General features: G+C 43.7%; 1 protein-coding gene across 1 annotated transcript in view; it reads left to right on the forward strand.

Annotated features, from left to right (window-relative positions):
- LOC126458136 (sialin) overlaps positions 1–14,218 on the forward strand; it is a 388,874-nt gene that overhangs the window by 289,154 nt on the left and 85,502 nt on the right. The window contains exons 5-6 of the mRNA XM_050094978.1: positions 6–263; positions 13,891–13,975. Of these exons, the coding sequence (XP_049950935.1) occupies positions 6–263; positions 13,891–13,975 (343 nt within the window). The remainder of the gene's footprint in view (positions 1–5; positions 264–13,890; positions 13,976–14,218) is intronic.

Here is a 14,218-nt window from a genome sequence, read left to right on the forward strand (position 1 = left end):
TTCAGGCGGCGGCGGAGGGCGGCGTGGAGCAGACGCGCTACGACTGGGACGAGTACTGGCAGAACATGATCATCGGCTGCTTCTTCTGGGGCTACGTGTGTACCGAGTTCCCCGGCGGGCGGCTGGCCGAGTTGATCGGCGGCCGGCGCGTCTTCGGCACCTCCATGCTGGTCGGCTCCGTGCTGACGCTGCTGACGCCGCTGTCCGCGCGCCTCGGCATCGCCGTCGTCATCCTGCTGCGCGTCGTGCTGGGGCTCTCGCTGGTCAGCAGCTCACTCCCTTCCTCCTCAGTTTCGTCCTAACTCAGTGCTACGCTTCACCGATTCTCCTTCCTCAAGAGTCTCCTACTCTCCGAAATGTTATCCATCGCCGGCCGTTGTGGCCGAGCGGTTCTAGGCGCTTCAGTCCGGAACCACGCGGCTGCTACGGTCGCAGGTTCGAATCCTGCCTCGGGCATGGATGTGTGTGATGTCCTTATGTTAGTTAGGTTTAAGTAGTTCTAAGTCTAGGGGACTGATGACCTGAGATGTTAAATCCCTTAGTGCTCAGAGTCATTTGAACCATTTTGTTATCCATCCTATCCATCCTCCTGTACGTCATGCAAAACCTCCATTCGTTAGCACCAATAGGAATCTAACCAAAAGGAGCAAGATTTCAACATTACCATTATTCTTGTATAGGACATTTTAGAATTCCTATTCCAGGCTTCTAGGGATTAATTTCTAAAAATAACTGAGGGGGGGGGGGGGGGAGTGGCAACAAAATTATTATGATGATGTTTGGTTTGTGGGGCGCTCAACTGCGCGGTTATCAGCGCCCGTACAAATTGCCAACCTTTGCTCAGTTCAATCTCGCCACTTTCATGAATTATGATGAAATGATGAGGACAACACAAACACAGAGTCATCTCGAGGCAGGTGAAAGTCCCTGGCCCCGCCGGGAATCGAACCCGGAACCCCGTGCTCGGCAAGCGAGAACGCGACCTCGAGACCACGAGCTGTAGACAAGTGGCAACAAAGCGACTATTCAAGCTGGTGTGTAGAATGTATGAGCCTGGCGAAGTACCATCTGACTTTCGGAAAAATACACTCCTGGAAATTGAAATAAGAACACCGTGAATTCATTGTCCCAGGAAGGGGAAACTTTATTGACACATTCCTGGGGTCAGATACATCACATGATCACACTGACAGAACCACAGGCACATAGACACAGGCAACAGAGCATGCACAATGTCGGCACTAGTACAGTGTATATCCACCTTTCGCAGCAATGCAGGCTGCTATTCTCCCATGGAGACGATCGTAGAGATGCTGGATGTAGTCCTGTGGAACGGCTTGCCATGCCATTTCCACCTGGCGCCTCAGTTGGACCAGCGTTCGTGCTGGACGTGCAGACCGCGTGAGACGACGCTTCATCCAGTCCCAAACATGCTCAATGGGGGACAGATCCGGAGATCTTTCTGGCCAGGGTAGTTGACTTACACCTTCTAGAGCACGTTGGGTGGCACGGGATACATGCGGACGTGCATTGTCCTGTTGGAACAGCAAGTTCCCTTGCCGGTCTAGGAATGGTAGAACGATGGGTTCGATGACGGTTTGGATGTACCGTGCACTATTCAGTGTCCCCTCGACGATCACCAGTGGTGTACGGCCAGTGTAGGAGATCGCTCCCCACACCATGATGCCGGGTGTTGGCCCTGTGTGCCTCGGTCGTATGCATTCCTGATTGTGGCGCTCACCTGCACGGCGCCGAACACGCATACGACCATCATTGGCACCAAGGCAGAAGCGACTCTCATCGCTGAAGACGACACGTCTCCATTCGTCCCTCCATTCACGCCTGTCGCGACACCACTGGAGGCCGGCTGCACGATGTTGGGGCGTGAGCGGAAGACGGCCTAACGGTGTGCGGGACCGTAGCCCAGCTTCATGGAGACGGTTGCGAATGGTCCTCGCCGATACCCCAGGAGCAACAGTGTCCCTAATTTGCTGGGAAGTGGCGGTGCGGTCCCCTACGGCACTGCGTAGGATCCTACGGTCTTGGCGTGCATCCGTGCGTCGCTGCGGTCCGGTCCCAGGTCGACGGGCACGTGCACCTTCCGCCGACCACTGGCGACAACATCGATGTACTGTGGAGACCTCACGCCCCACGTGTTGAGCAATTCGGCGGTACGTCCAGCCGGCCTCCCGCATGCCCACTATACGCCCTCGCGCAAAGTCCGTCAACTGCACATACGGTTCACGTCCACGCTGTCGCGGCATGCTACCAGTGTTAAAGACTGCGATGGAGCTCCGTATGCCACGGCAAACTGGCTGACACTGACGGCGGCGGTGCACAAATGCTGCGCAGCTAGCGCCATTCGACGGCCAACACCGCGGTTCCTGGTGTGTCCGCTGTGCCGTGCGTGTGATCATTGCTTGTACAGCCCTCTCGCAGTGTCCGGAGCAAGTATGGTGGGTCTGACACACCGGTGTCAATGTGTTCTTTTTTCCATTTCCAGGAGTGTATAATCCACACAATTCCGGAGACTGCAAGAGCTGCCAAGTGCGTTAATTATCGCACAGTCAGCTTAACAGCTCATGCATCCAAGTCACTGACAAGAATAATATACAGAAGAATGCAAAAGGAAATTGAGGACGTGTTAAATGGCGAACAGTTTGGCTTCAGGGAAGGTAAAGGCACCAGAGAGGCAGTTCTGACGTTGCAGTTGGTAATGGAAACAAGTCTAAAGAAAAATCAAGACACATTCGTAGGATGTCTCGTTCTGGAAAAGGGGTTCGACAAAGTAAAATAGTGCAAGATGTTCCAAATTCTGAGCAAAATGAGGGTAAGCTATAGGGAGAGACGGGTAATATACAATATGTACAAGAGACAAGAGGGAATAATAAGTGTGGACGACCAAGAACAAAGTGCTCGGAATAAGACAGGTGTAAGACGAGGATGTAGTCTTTCGTCCCTCCCCCCCCCCCCCGCCCCCTTGTTCAATCTGTACATCGAAGAGCAATTATAGAAATAAAAAGAAATGTTTAGTAGTGGAATTAAAATTCAAGATGAAAGAATATCAATGATACCATTCGGTGGTGATACTGCTATTCTGAGTCAAAGTGAAGAAGAATCTGTTGAATGGAATGAATTGTCTCATGAGTACAGAATATGGACTGAGAGTAAGTCGAAGAAAGACAAAAATAATGGGAAGTAGCAGAAATGAGAAAAACGAGAAACATAACATCAGGACTGACGGTGACGAAGTAGATGACGTTAAGGAATTCTACTACCTAGGCAGCAATATAAATAATGACGGACGGAGCAAGGAGGACATCAAAAGCTAACTAACACTGGAGACCTTCTGTAAAGTTTGGAAGGTAGGAGACGAGGTACTGGCAGAAGTAAAGCTCTGATGACGGGGCGTGAGTCGTGCTCGGGTAGCTCAGTTGGTAGAGCACTTGTCCGCGAAAGGCAAAGGTCCCGAGTTCTAGTCTCGGTCCGGCACACAGTTTTAATCTGCCAGTTTCTTAGCACTGGCAAAAACGGCATTCCTGGCCAAGAGAAGTCTACTGCTATCAAACGTAGTCCTTAATTTGAAGGAGAAATTTCTGAGAATGTACGTTTGGAGCACAGCACTGCATGGTAGTGAAACAGGGACTGTGGGAAAACCGGAACAGACGAGAGTCGAAGCATTTCAGATGTGGTTCTACAGACGAATATTGGAAATTAGGTGGACCGATAAGGTAAGGAATGAGGAGGTTCTGCGCAGAATCGAATAGGAAAAGAATGTGTGGAAAACACTGAAGGGAAAAGGGACAGAATGGTAGAACATTTGTTAAGACATGAGTACTTCCATGGAACTAAAGGGGGCTGTAGAGGGCAAAACCTGTATAGGAAGACAGAGATTGGAATAAATCCAGAAAATAATTGGGGACGTGGGTTGAAAGTGCTACTCTGAAATGAGAGGGATTCGTGGCGGGCTGCATCAAACCAGTCGGAAGACTGATGACAAAAAAAAAAAGAGTGATTATAGAGGGGAGCTACAAGCGGATAGCGCCTACTCGTCATCACCGATTTCGTCCAAATTACAGGTCTTGGCCAGTAATGACGTTGAGCTATGTTAGCTTGGTTTCCAGGTAGCAGTTGGAGCATCAGAATCAGTACAGAACGATAGTGAGAGACTCGTGGGTTTGAATCTGAATGCGGAAATTCCTTTTTTATTTTCAACTTTTACGTTACTTACACGGAAAATAAACAGAGATAATGTTTAACATACTGCATTCGATGTGATTAAAGCCTATGTGCAGCTGAGAACAAATTTCTTACGTTCGTTTGACTCGTGGGCAGGACAAACAAATCCACAGTTAGCCGACGAGACTTTTGAAGATGAATCGCGCAATATTAAAGTGATTCCCTCCCCTCAAACGCACACTGCTAGTACAACCCTGTGATGTTTATTTGCATCGTCAGCTAAAAAATTTGGTCAGAAAGCTTCAAAACTGCTCTCGTTGAGAGAGAGAAAAAAAATCACATCCCGAAGAGACTGAATGAATATACATTCCTTTGTAAATCACAACTTATCCTCACCAGTATTTGGCGAAATTGTGTGTTACGCGTGGTTTAATGCCAAACTGTGCGACGAGAGAGAACCTTTTATGAATGTAAACCAAGACGGTTTTTGATTAGAAACTTTAAACGAAGCTTGTAATTGTAAAAATGCGACAGTTACAACTTGTGCAAGATGCCGAAGTATTACCGTTTCTTCGGTTTTTGCGATGAATATTGCCCTACCACTTGTAAATCATCAACTGTAAAATAACAAAAATATTTTAATTTATGGAAGAAGCTCTCGTGTACGTCTCATAATCCCTTCTTCGAGATTTCTTTTCAATCCCAATTTTTTCTTTGTTTTTCCTTTTCATACCTTATTAATAAATGCTATATACTGAGAATTATCTCGGTTTCTTTGCAGTTACGAAAAAATCTAAAATAAAAAAAAGACTCCAAATAGGGACTCGAACGCCGGCTCTCGGATTACCTTTCCATTGCGCCAACAGCTTCCTGTAAACTCCGCTAACGTAAATGATTAATGGCTAGCCCGGCCCACGCCAAAGAAGTTATTTTCTCTAAACACTTCGCCATCTGGAGTTCTCATTCCTGTTACTTTCAGTTCTGACGAAACCCTGCATATATTTCGACGAAATCGGTGATGGCGTGTAGGCGCTGTCCCCTTGATAACCATAAGGTTTTGTTAAGGAGTCCATGTCTGGAAATGCACCGTTTGAATGTAAAATAATTTTGAAGATCGGATCAGTTTCAATCTCCCGGATCGCTACACGTGCACACTGGAGACAATGCGCTCTGACCTGTGTGCTCTGCAGCGCCCATGGCATGGACAGTGTTTCGAGTACTCGTCGTCGGGTTCTCTTTTAGGCTGTTCAAAGTCGAGAGTGCGGCGCGTCGGTGGACCACGACAGTCCTCCCTCCTAGTTGCGAACGTCCCCGTTTCTCGCAGCTGTTTTTGTAGCCCGACGAAAGTCGTACGTGATGTCAGAACTGCAACGGGGACTGACATCGGCATCCTCTTCTTACTTTGTGTGCGTAGCGTGAAGCGAGATTTTGAAAGTGAACCGATCTTTAAACTTATTTTTTATCGCAACACGACATTTCGGACATGGGTTCCTTGTCAAAACTTGATCTATTCAGTTACCTTTACAATCACTAGGACCCTATAGCAGATATTGCGAAATGCCCTGCGTAACTCATTCGGCGATCTTAGGAACGTACAGCAGCCCAAAATCAAATGTAGCATGAACTATATTAGAAGTATCAGACAATTGATAGTTCCAACTCAATATTTTCTGGACGTAGATTACCTTGATACCTAAAAAGAAGCATACTTCATTAGTACATGAAAATTACACGTTTTTGTAATATCAATTTCAATATGCATAACATCACTTTGATTTAACTATCCAACATTACATCCCAATTGGTGAAATCCATTGTATCGGACAAGTTAGGAATTAAAACTAAAAATACTAACAACAATATTTTTGTTCATATTCGGTAAAGTTATCCAGAACTTTAAAAACCTGAAACGAAAAAAGGTTATTAACAAAATTAACCTACAAAAATGTCACTCACTTGCGTGTCACTCCGGAGAGACAGAGAATAAACTTTACAAACGCTTTTCCAGTTTTTATTTTATCTATAGAACTTTTTATTTGCTTACAAAACTCCACATCTGATCATGATAATGGATTTATTGCATTATTTTTATGTCTCCCACTTCTTAGAGTTCTTTGGCATAATTGACGTTTAATGAAATGTGTTTTGAAGGCTAAACTTTTGGCTTGTTTGCGTAAAGTACAACCCAGACCACCAGCAGACGAAGACTAGTCTTGTCTGCAGAGCTTTACACATAATTTTGCTGCCATGCCAACTGGACTGCTGAGGTCGTGATTCCATGAGTGCATGTTATGCTGTGTCACACGCCATGGAGTTTGATAAGGTCCCGATTCCTGGAGTGAACATCTTTTCGACCATCAAATTACGAGCTTGGAACAGTCGCCAGAATCCGTGCGACCGTGATGGACTGGCCCCTTTCTGCAGCTGGACAAGGGCTGTAGGTGGAAAGAACAGAGAATAAATTGGGGGCTATTTTGGAAATGTTTCTTAGGTTTTCGCATTCGCGTTGATTGCAGGACAGTGCTCGAAACCATTACCGCGCCAAGGAAAAAGCATAATTTGCTGTGAACAGTCTAACAACCAACCAAGCCCAAATTAAGCCTATATTGTCTCGTAGCACTCTGCGGTTCTAAAACAACTGTTTAGTGCAAACATAGACAATCATAACTAGAAATGTTTGAGACTTCTATAAAGAATCAAAAGCCTGTACCTCAGATTCCAAGAGGGTGGAAGTGCCTTACAAGGGGCTTGTTCGACCGATTCTTGTGTATTGTTCATCAGTTGGGATCCTTGGCAGGTAGAACTGATAGAAGAAAAGATCCAACGAAGTGCGACGCGTTTCGTCATGGAATCGTCTAGTCTGCGCGAGATCGTTACAGATACTCTCAACAAATTCCAGTAGTAGACGCTGCAAGCTAGGCGTCGTGCTACTGAAACTTCGAGAGAGCACTTTCTGGGAAGAGTCGAACAACATATAATTTCCTCCCACACACATCTCCTAAAATGACACGATGTGAAAATTCGAGAAATAAGCTCTAATACAGAGACTTACAAAATTCGCGAGTGAAACAGGAAAGGGGAGAACAGTTACTGCTACCAGAAGTACGCTCCGCTATAAACAGTCAGGTGGCTTGTAGAGTATGATGTAGATCTACACCTTCTACTCCCATTGTCCGTCTCTTTTAACTCGTGGGTCACAAGTTATTCAGTTACAATCCTCTCTAACTCTCTCCAAAGATCGACGTTCCTTCATATCTTCCCCTTCTCATGTTTCTTACCGTCAACACTCACTCCTTTTTTTTTAACTAACTGACTAGTCTCTCGACTGATTCAATGATGTCTTCCGTCTGTTCTTCATTTATGCGAATCTCCTCATCTATGTATATACTATTACAATAAACATTTTCTATAACCTGCCTGGCACATTCTAGTAGCCCTTGTCTGACCCTGCCATTTTTCTGTGATCTTTCCAGCACCTCGTCATCTATCCTTGTACACTTTAAGCCGTTGGTATGCGGGACAAGTCAGTTAACGTTGACATAATGCTCTACTAGTTTTGCTAGGTACTTCCTGCTATTTCTCGTTGGGGAGCCATTTCATCGTGTGAAACAGTAAATAAGTTCTGCGACATTTCGGCAGCATGCCACATAAGGTAGAACCAGTAGGAAGCAAGAACGCTCCCTGCGTCTCAAGCAGAAAGCAGGGCGCCATACTGTATTTGTCCTGTGCAACAGAAGCCCACATTCGGTGGTCTTTGTTATGCGTTACACCCCATGCATGTTTGCTGTTTTTAAGCATCAGCACATTGAATGACTCAAGAAGGAATAGTTATTGGCACGATTTGTTGTAATATAACGATGGGAAACATCATATTAGTGATTAAAGAATTTTCGTATTTCTTTATTTTAGCGTTATAATTCGCTTGTTATGAGTGCAGGCCCTATTATGGCAACGACCCACTGAAGATTCATGAAAACGTGTTGCTGGTCTTAGGATTTGTTATAATTAAGTGTCAATAACGTTTCGGCGATTAAAGCCTTTAGCGGATTATAATAGAAAATAAGAGGCCAATAGAATCTGAATTGGTTATGGCGCCATGCTCTAGAACCAAGGGTGAATTGGAAGAGGATTCGCTACCCGCTATACCCAATCACCTTCGTGTTTTCTAAAAAGTTGTAAGACTTTCCTATGAAATTAATAGAGATAATTTATGTAATATTTGACGTTATGTAAATATAAGTGGCTCTTTGTCAGGAGTGAATCTGTTCGATTGGGTGAACTTCTACAAGCTGATGCCCGAGCGGACATGTATCTTTCATTTTTGTATTATTACACGTTCACGGATATTGAAGTTTTTATTTATGTACTCCACGATGAATCGACATGACTAGCGTATGATCAAAAAAAGGAAATGTGCGTTTTAATAGAGCAAACATAGTAATTCTGCGCGTGTCCATTTTCATGAAGAAACTGTATGGTTTGAGAGCCAAATAAAGCCGTCAAGTACCGATAGAGAGCGCTGAGAGCGTAAAATCACCTTAACCAGCTCGTGACGTGTGCCGACGGCCCCGTGACGTGGGATATCCAGTCTGTGTGCACGTGAATGTTACCTGCTGCGTCCCTTGTGCCGACGGCTTCAGGAGCTTGTTCCAGCTTGCGTACCAGCTCGGGGCAACCGGGTTGTCCCGGGCACAGGTGGGCAGAAGTGGACGAACGGCTGATGTGCGGGCAGTTTTTCACTAATGTGCTTGATCGTACTGCTCTGGCCCAGTGCCTGCGGGCATGGGGTAGCCAAGCAGCTGGTGCACGCGCACGGCGCACGCAATACGGCCGTCTGGCGCACAGCCTGCACCATCTGCAGAACGAAGAGGACAGGCATGGGCGCCTGGCACCATGGGGCAGTGCTGCAACAGACTTTAGCAGGTGCACCACTAGCCTGTACCGTCTTCTGGCAGGACATTCCAAAGATTCATTTTGCCCATCTACTGCATAACCCATTTCATATTTTACTTGTTCACACAATTTTAACAGCCTTCGATAGCACGATGCTACAAACAATTCGAACTTATTCTTCTTCGGGTTTCTGATGGTCGACGTTCCATTTTCGTACAATGCTTGTAACGTCCCCCTTAGAAATATATGACCGTGTAAGCATGTGCCTAAACAATTGGAATAAAATTTTGAAATGGCTATCGTTCCGAAGATTCAGTATAAAGTCGATAAATGAGGGGGAGGTTAACAACAATATGCCTTCTAGGGCAACCTATTCCGCCTACTTAATTACTTTAATATTTAGAATGGTTGTTCGAAAGGTTTGTGCTATCATTCACGTACTGTGCCAACGAGAAGGTGTATCACGTAGATCGGAAAAGAATAATAAGAGTTACTGAAATAATTATAGCTAAAAGAAATACGGTCGCCAGACCAAGTGGGCAAAATTTCTGTTCGGTAGGTGAATTAATGAGCCGAACAGTCAATGTCAAGAATTACTCGAACACGCGCGGCAGCAGAGGGCTGCACGCACGTTAGCAAAAACAATTGAAACATTTGCGTAATAATGCGAGAAAGAAAATAGTTTGCAATCGAAATATCATTAACTAATAGAGCTAAAATTTTGCCAACATACAAGATAACACTCAGATTAATCGTTATTTACTGTTGTGACAATGGCCCTACCTCACAATAACGTCTACTAATTTCATATGAATTTTGGAAAATCGCAAAAAATAATTAAAAGAAACTCTATTGACTTCTGAACAGGGAAGTAGAAATTGATAATTACTGTATCAAAAGGTAATTATTATACTTTAGCACGACTGCAAGTCAAAGTGTGAACCAGGACAGGATTACAATAATCACTGATATTTGCACTCACGCATTAATTCTAGTTAGTGCTTTTGTTCATAGTGCCAGGAATCATTTTAATTTTATTAGTTGATTTACTATTTGCAACAATTATATCGCCTCAGATTAAAGTTCAAATTTAAAGTTAGTGAGACTGAAATTACTGAATGCTATAAGTTCAAATCTTTAATCTAACTGAATCATTTAGTTCATAAGCAAAATTAACTGGCACTGCAATTTTCATTTTTCATAAACGGTACTCGGATTATTGTACCAATAGGACAGGACAGGAACCTACTTGGTGAATGATTTTAGAAGAATCACGGGTAAACAGTTTTGACTAAACTATTGTAATTATTCACTCGCAAAACACCACAAAGCTAAGTAACGCCGTTACAAAACTTGTTGACAATAAGCTGTGATGCAGCAATCTTACTTCAGTCCATTCTCGCCGTGACGAAGTTGCTCACGACGATACTGCTGCTGGCTCCTTTCCATGATAATTAGCGAGCACGGGAGTTATTGGCAATGTTATTGGCGTGGTGGGTTCTTGATGTTGCTGCAGCGAATATTTCCACCGCCCACGCTCATCACTTGCCACGTGCCGCTAAACAATTACTCCTCCAGTACAGTGCACGCCATCCATGCGTCCGCACTTCACCAAGTCTCACACAGAGTTCTCTCTCTGTGTAGCGCGCGCTCTGACGTAACATCCTCCCGCGTCCAGAGACGCCGCTACTCCCCGATACTTATTCGTTGACAAAGACCTAACGTTTCCTTAGCATTCCCTCAGTGATTACTCAGCGATATTTATATAATATACATAATTGATTATACAGCAAAATAAACAAATTAATTCATACATCGTGTACATATAAATTTACATAAAGATAAAAGCAAGTATATATACAATAATAAATGGTCAAAGAGCACATCGGTATGAAAGTGTTACATGCTGTGCCCCAGATATTCGCTTTCTGTGAATTTCTTCCTCACTTCCGTTTCGATATCTGCTACCAGGAGACATCTTTTATAAAAAGACTATTTCTTTTCCCGTCCTTATCTACATCTAACGTGTTGCTTGTTTCAGCCATTTCTGTGTAATCTTACTTCTTCCATTACTGTACCGTTCCCAATTTTGATGTTAACTATGTCGTACTACTGTTTATCTGCCCCTCTTTGCAATTTTCTAACTATCCTGTTCACACCACTTCTTCTAGACGCTCCTTATATATGGTTAGAAGGGCAATGTCGTGTGCAAACCTTAGCACTGATGTCGGTTGCGTGTGCACCTCCAACATTTTCTTGCAGTTTCTTCTCCTTCTCCTTCGATACACGCTTTTTAACACAACTTGTCGTTCGTGATCTTCCATTATTATTACGCCCCCCCCCCTTGGATTTTATAGGTGCTGTAGATTATTCGTTTGCCTTACATTGTCAAAAGCTTTCTGTAAGTTCACATATACTAGGACCATGTCCAGACTTCAGTCTCCCTTCCACTGCTAAGCGCAAGTTCAGAACTGTTTTTCATGAAACCAGACTGTTCGACGTTCGGTATGTCTTCTGTCATTCTGTACATTAATTTGGTTAGCAGTTTACAGTTGTGACTTGTGAGACCAACTGTCCGATAGTTTTTGCATTTATCCACTTGTGCCTTCTTTGTCCATGTGACGATAATACTTCCACAGAAATTTAAAGTTAAGTCACCCATTTCATAGATTTTTGACGCATATTCAAATTACTTGAAAGTTCCTACGTCGCCCACAGATTTTAGTAGCGCAGGAGGCATGTTATCATCTCCTGCTGGCTTATTTAAGCACATATCATTCAGTCCTCCGCAAACACACTCATCGCCTTACTGGATGACCAGTTTCTTCTTCCTCTTCTAGCACGTTCTGGGACTGTCTTCTCCATTATACTACCTTCTATGGTTAGATGTGATCTCAGCGTCAAGAAATTCTCCTTATACGTTTTTAATGAAAGAAATCTATATCAGTTCCTAGTGCATACGACGTTTTTTTCTGTAGTTATTGTGACCCCTTGTTAACTCTTCTCTGTTGTATACATTTCGATTTGATAATGATCGCCTACATTCATAAAGCACTTGTGGTACTTACACAATGAAGTTACTTTAATTGCATGTCACTTTGTGGACAGCATCCTGGAATTGTAGGCCAAATCCTCTTGAGATTCTGTAATATTGATTCTGAAAGGGACCTCAGTTTTCACCAAACACACATTTTTAATCGCCAAGCTCATGTTCAGCTGCTCCTGGACTCCTTTTGTCGTTAATATCTACATCATAAGGGACTTACAAATCAATCAAGAGCCATAATAACAATGTCAAACTTGAAAACGTCCTTACGCGTCGACATTTTAGATAAATGTTTTTAGAGTATCTTTCTGCGTCAGATTTGTTTGTAAACTCAGGTTTTCAACGACTTACTCTGTCGTCACAGGAAGGGTCGTGGGTACACAAGGTATTCAGTCCATTTTCTGACCACCCAAGAAAATTCAATAACTGATACGCCCAATAAATGACAGCCTTGGTCTCAGAGTTTGGAAAATTCCTTGTGAAAGAGGTATCAGTTACGTTGGTCACTCTACTGTAAGTACAGCTTCCAGAAAGCTGCGCAGAGCACTGGCGCGACATTAAATATTGCGATTTCGACAAGTCTACTGTTACTGAACACAGCGTCATACCAAACGTACCATGCATCTATTTATGGGCATTCTGTCATAAAAGAAGCCGTTGAAATCAGAATGTGCAACAATAACAGAAAGTGGGACAATTGCTGTACGATTAGTAGTGAAAGGAGACGAGTGCCCGACGTTGAAACGCTATAGAGAAACAAGCGAGTTCTCTACCATCAACAGAATCAGCATCGCTACTAATGTTCCTCAGTCACAGATATCGACATAATCTCTGGTAGATAATGGAAGATTCGTGACTTCGTTGCGTTCCCAGATATAGTTTGGTCTACTAAATACGAAAGTGTCGCACGGCATATTTGTACCATAGATAACTCCTGAGGATAAAGGCAGTGGAAGTCGTTGAAAGCTTGAGTTTACAAAAAAATCTGACGCGACAAAAAATCCAAGCAACATCCTGTGTCAGACTTGGTAGCTGCTATGGTTCAGTCAATATGTATATATTGATTGTTTTAAAGAATTGTTGTTACTTGGACTCCTGACATCAGCGATGAACCAAGCTATTTAACAGCTAAAGTTAGAATCGAATACATTCCATTCCATGAATTACTTTGTATTATATTTAGAGGACACGCACAGGAATGACACAGTCATAGTCATACCTGACAGGGAAGCGAACACACGATGCTTGCTTTCCGAGATACGTTCGCTTCCCCTAAACCACGGAATCGGCCACGAGGTAGCTTCGGGCCCAACATTCATGCCGATCAACGTATAGTAGCTAAAAAGTCTGATATTGTTGTACGGCAGCCATAAAGGTAGCACCTCTTAATGGTTTCAGTAGCATTAAATTCGACAGTCCGTTATAGTTTCAACTAAGATTATTACTATTATTATTACTAGTAGTAGTAGTATTAGTAGTAGTAGTGCTGTATATGTTTTCATTCGGTTAAATTGTACATTTTAACCATAAACGTGGGAGTGATGTTTCATCTATAACAAAGTTACGTATGATGTCAGGATAGATGAAAGAGAAAGTCTCATGCCTTAACATTGTTACCAAAGGAAGTGGTAAAGAAAAAAAATGCATTGTAAATCAGATGAGTAAATCTGTAATAAGGGAGCTGATAGTACCATACGTTGTTATTCTAGTTTTCTCAGGTAAAAGAGTTACAGCTCTGTAATTTTTGTATGAATACCGTCTACTGTTTACAGGGAGTGACGTGGCCGTCCATTCACCCCATGGTGGCCAAGTGGATTCCACCTATGGAGCGCAGCAAGTTCATCGCCAACACCATGGGTGAGTGCACACCAGAAGGTCTACTGGTTTTGTGGGACATACGATGGGTAAAGCAAAGAGTGGGGGGGGGGGGGGGGGGAAGGAGATGCAGCAAGATTAGTAGCCAGAGAGATTGTAGTGAAAGCTCGTTATTTGACTTACAGTTTGGAAACAGCTGACTAAATGCCATCTTTGAACGTAAAAAGCTTGCGTGACATGTATTTATGCTTTACAGAAATGCGAGTTATTCTTACAACAAACTCA

The sequence above is a fragment of the Schistocerca serialis genome, chromosome 2 (assembly GCF_023864345.2).
Source record: "Schistocerca serialis cubense isolate TAMUIC-IGC-003099 chromosome 2, iqSchSeri2.2, whole genome shotgun sequence".
NCBI classification, from domain to species: Eukaryota; Metazoa; Arthropoda; class Insecta; order Orthoptera; family Acrididae; genus Schistocerca; species Schistocerca serialis.